At 37.1% G+C, this 4,641-nt stretch overlaps 1 protein-coding gene across 1 annotated transcript in view; it reads right to left on the reverse strand.

Moving 5' to 3' along the window:
* The window catches only part of LOC105534666 (titin-like), a gene marked incomplete at its 3' end in the record, with an annotated part of 43,050 nt that overhangs the window by 3,930 nt on the left and 34,479 nt on the right, over positions 1–4,641 (reverse strand). Inside the window, exons 34-37 of the mRNA XM_011973442.1 lie at positions 2,056–2,316; positions 1,257–1,520; positions 905–1,165; positions 525–785 (exon numbers count right to left, since the gene is read on the reverse strand). Of these exons, the coding sequence (XP_011828832.1) occupies positions 525–785; positions 905–1,165; positions 1,257–1,520; positions 2,056–2,316 (1,047 nt within the window). The remainder of the gene's footprint in view (positions 1–524; positions 786–904; positions 1,166–1,256; positions 1,521–2,055; positions 2,317–4,641) is intronic.

The raw sequence follows: 4,641 nt of genomic DNA on the forward strand, positions 1-4,641 counted from the left end.
CATCTTTCCAGGTAGCCTTTCAGTGCTACTCTAACTGGAACATTTTATCCAGGTGGAGATATTAGTGCTTTACTCAGTGTAACCAAATACTAGATGTTTCAAGTAACAATTTTATTTTTTATTTTTTGAGGCAGGTTCTAACTTTGTTGCCCAGGCTGGAGTGCAGTGCCATGATCATGGCTCACTGCAGCCTTGGTCTTCTGGGCCCAAGTGATCCTCCAACCTCAGCCTCCTGAGTAGCTGGGACTACAACTCTGTGCCACCATGCCCAGCTAATTTTTTTTTTCCTTTTGTTTTTGGTAGAGGCAGGATCTCACTGTGTTTCCCAGCCTGGTCACAAAATCTTGATCTCAAGTGATTCTCCTGCCTTGGCCTCCCAAAGTACTGGGATTACAGGCTTGAGCCACCCTACCCACCCAATCAAGGATTTTTGAGTGGTCAGCAAAGTGTAGGATATAGAATATCAATGAATCTACTGAATATTTCATATTTTATATACATATATGTATCTATTTTTAACTTACGGGTGACTGTCAGGGTGGCGCTGACTTGGTCATTGCCACAGACAAATGTGTATTCTGCCGAGTCCTCTGTGCTGGTGTTCATGATGATCAGCTGGTGGAGTTTTCCCTGCACAACTATCTTGAACTTTTCACTCATCTCAATTTCCACACCATTCTTCAGCCACATGGAAGGGACATTGAAGTGGGACACCTCACACTCAAAAGAGGCAGTTTTGGTCTCAGGCACCTCGATATTTTTCATGGTTTTTGTAATATGTAATGCTTGGTAAAATCAGAGAGCACCTCAGTTAATACAATTTATTTAAAAAATAGACAAAACCAAACAAATTAATACATGGGGTTCATCAAGGAAAGGGCCGTAGGGGCTGCCTGATACTTACTCTCCACAAACAGTTTTGCTTTGCATTCCAATTGCCCCACCACAGCTGTGTATTCCCCAGCATCTGAGGGGGAGATGTTCTGCAGCATCAGCTTGTGGACCTTCCTTTCTGAGACCAGTCTGTGTTTGTCACTTGGCTTAATTTCCACATTCTTATGGAACCATTTTACTGGAACGGTGTCATGGGAAACACTAACTTCAAAGGCAACCGTGGCATTTTCCAAGGCTGTCACATCCTTTGGCTTTTTAATGATCTTGACAGCTAAGAGGAAAATTGGAGCAATTCAGTGATAGGGTTAACTTAATGGTAACCATGGGCTGACTATTTGTAAAGTGTTTCTAAGTCAACTTACTCTCCACGTGCAGTCTGGCACTGGCTCCTAGCCTTCCAAGCCTGAAGCCATAAACAGACTCATCCACGATGGCACAGTTTTTAATCCTCAGAGAGTAAACTGTTCCTTTGACAGAGATAGCATACTTTTCATTGGATTCCAGCACAACTCCATTTTTGATCCACTGGACACCTTTGACATTAGGGTGTGTAAGCTCGACAGTGAAAACAGCATCCTGTGTTTCTGTCACTGTGAGGTTCTTCAGAGTCTTCTTAATTTTGACAGCTGAAGACAAATTTATGATTGGGTTAGAAAATATAGATGACATCATGAAGGAAAAGAAGTCCTGAACAAGATCATTGGTTAGTCACCCTGCAAAAAAATGGCTACCAAACATTTTGCAGGTATGCAGCACCTCTGTTTTAAAAGACACCTGAGATTATTTAGGGAAACCTGGGATCCAACTGGACATGTACATCATGAAATGATTTTTCTATGCTCGAGTAGTATGAAGTTTGCATAGCTATATATTAGTAGCATAATAGACTGATTGGAGAAAGGTGAGAGATGAATGGAGAATCAGTGTCTGATATAGCTGTTTCACAGAGCTTTAACCTAAGAAATGGCTTTTTTGCATAAACACATTTGATAAGCAATTTTGTACCTTGTGGTATGTGTCTCAGGAAGGTTTAGAGGATCTAGAATGACTTTATGAAATGAAAATTTATGGTATCCAAAATGGCCATATCATTTGTCTTTTAAAATGATAACGATCAAGATTGTAATATGATTTGAAAAGGACAAATCCTATGTTACTTACCTTCAACTTTGAGTTTGGCAGATGTTTTGGAGGTGGCCACCTTGTAGGTATATTCTCCAATGTCATCTAATTTGGTGGCAGCAATGATAAGTCTCCTTTTGTGGCCATCAGACTCACTTCTGATGTTGTTAGTCAGTGGTAGGTGTTTGCCATCCCTCAACCATTCGCCTTTGGAATCTGGGTTGGCAACTTCACATTCAAACACAGCTTCCTGGGATTCAGCTACGGTCTGATCTGTGAGTGGCTTGGAGATGGCCCCACCTTTGGAACAAGAGAAGTACAGTATGAGCCCTTTAAAAATATTTGCATAATAAAATCTTTGCAGAAGTAAATATAAAATATCAAATTTAAGAACATGATTTTGAAATCATGAAATGTCTATAAGATTGTTTTTACCCATATTGAGAAGGTACCAAAGAAATCCCTTATTCTAAGTATGTATGACTGATAATTAGGAGAAATACTGGAATCAGAAAAGTTTTGTTAAGAAAAAGCAATTGTTGAATTAATAGGAAATTCTTAGAACAGTGTAACACTGGGATAGCCTCTAACCCAATTCCTTCTTCTTCAAAAGCATTTTACTTGGTCTTTTAATGATTACTTCCTGGGAATCTGATATTTTGACTACATAAAAATTTGCTAAACAAAATGTACAAGTCATCAATGTTTCTACTAGATTAGGGATTTCTGTATACTAAAAATCACTGTGTTGACAAATGTCACCCATTCTATGAAGTTTCACCCCATTGCCTCCACTCTTATCATCCACTAGTAGAAATAATTACTGCTTTAACAAGCTAGTTGCTTATGTATCTGTCCTCTCTAAATTATGAATTTCTCAAGAAAAAAAATCATTTCTTATTTAGTTTTGTGTCCTGAGTTCCTACAAGTGTCTGACCTATGGTAGGTACTTTAAAAACGTTGGGTGAAATCACAGAGGGGTTCATGGTTTATTCCTGTTTCCACACATTTAAAAACATGTAATTTATATTAAATGTATAAAAATGCTAAATCTGAAATTTTGTTTTACAAGTCTTTTCATGGTCGGATCTCTGAGGAAATCTTATAATGTAAGTAAGTATAAACCATGAAACTTTCATACCAAATAAGACAGATCATTACCATATGACTTGCTTCAATTCTAGATGTAATGGACAACACGATCTGAATGTAATATCTCAACTCTCAATATTTAAACTGTAATGAACCAAACAAATTAATGATGACTTCTAGTTTTTTGTTGACAATTGATTTACATTTTTTATTCTTCGTCGTAAAGCTAAGACATTCTGCTGAATGATGGTCTTATTTCTACATGATATCATAAGAGATACAGTTACGTTAAACTGTATTTTGAAAATATTTATTGAGTTCATTAAAAAGTAGGAAGAAAAAAAAAGGCACAAAGACTAAAGAAGCAAGAATGGCTACAAAAGGAAATAATTCTTTAGAATAAGAAAGTTTAAATAAAGCTCAATTCAGCAAATATCAATTGATTATCTGTCATTTGCAATATATTGGAATATACAAAGAAAATCCCAGATTTCAGGAGTTTATACACTGATATTGAAAGAGGAAATGGGGAATAAGACAAGTGCATAATAAATACTATGAACAAGGCACATACAAAGTGATCCTGAGGTTGGAGGAGGAAGAGATCATATATAAATGGGGAGATTAAGGAAGGTTTAATGGAGAAGGTGATGTTTGAGGTAGGCCTAGAAGAACATTTGTAATTTAGGCTGGTGGGAATGGTGTTGCAAGTACTATTGGCTTTGGGAACAGCATAAGCAGAGGCATGGAAGTGGGAAACTGAAAGGAGTTTTAGGGGAAATGAATAACAAATTCTTAAAATAACAATCGCTCCTCATAAGAATTTAGGTTAATAAATATACCAACCTGCCACAGTAAGTTTTCCAGATGTCATATTTTCTCCCGCATAAAATGTATATTTTCCTTCATCATCTTTCATCATATTTAGAACTGTCAGTTTATATATTTTTCCGTGTGCTTCGATTTTATATTTAGAACTGGGTTTGATTTCCTTGTCCTTAAAATTCCACAAGACATCAATTCCAGAGTGGGACAGCTCAACCTCAAACACCACATTTTGAGTTTCTGTACAGGTAAGGTCACGAAGACCTCTGATAATTTTAATTTCTGGGGAAAAAATAAAATAATCTCTTGGTTATTACTACACTGAGAAAGTAGAATGCTTAAAGTAATTAGTAGATAAGTAGAATAATCCTTACTTTCTACAGAGAGATTACAGTTGGTTTCAACTCTGCCAACTATCAGCTTGTAGGGTCCTTCGTCTGAAGCGTGAGTTCGGTTAATGACTAGCCGCTGTTTAGTACCTTTTACAATGGCATGCACACGGTCATCAGGCTTGATTTGTTCATCATTTAAGTACCACTTAACAGAAGTCACATCAGGGACTGAGACCTTACATTCAAGCACAGCCTTTGTGCCTTCAATCACATTAACATCTTTTAGAGGTGTTATCACGTCCACACCTGCAAAATCATACACACACAAGATGAATGAATTTTGTTGAAATTGTCTGCTCCTTGAAGTTCTTTATGT

This window comes from Mandrillus leucophaeus, unplaced genomic scaffold, assembly GCF_000951045.1.
Source record: "Mandrillus leucophaeus isolate KB7577 unplaced genomic scaffold, Mleu.le_1.0 Scaffold1377, whole genome shotgun sequence".
Lineage (NCBI taxonomy): Eukaryota > Metazoa > Chordata > Mammalia > Primates > Cercopithecidae > Mandrillus > Mandrillus leucophaeus.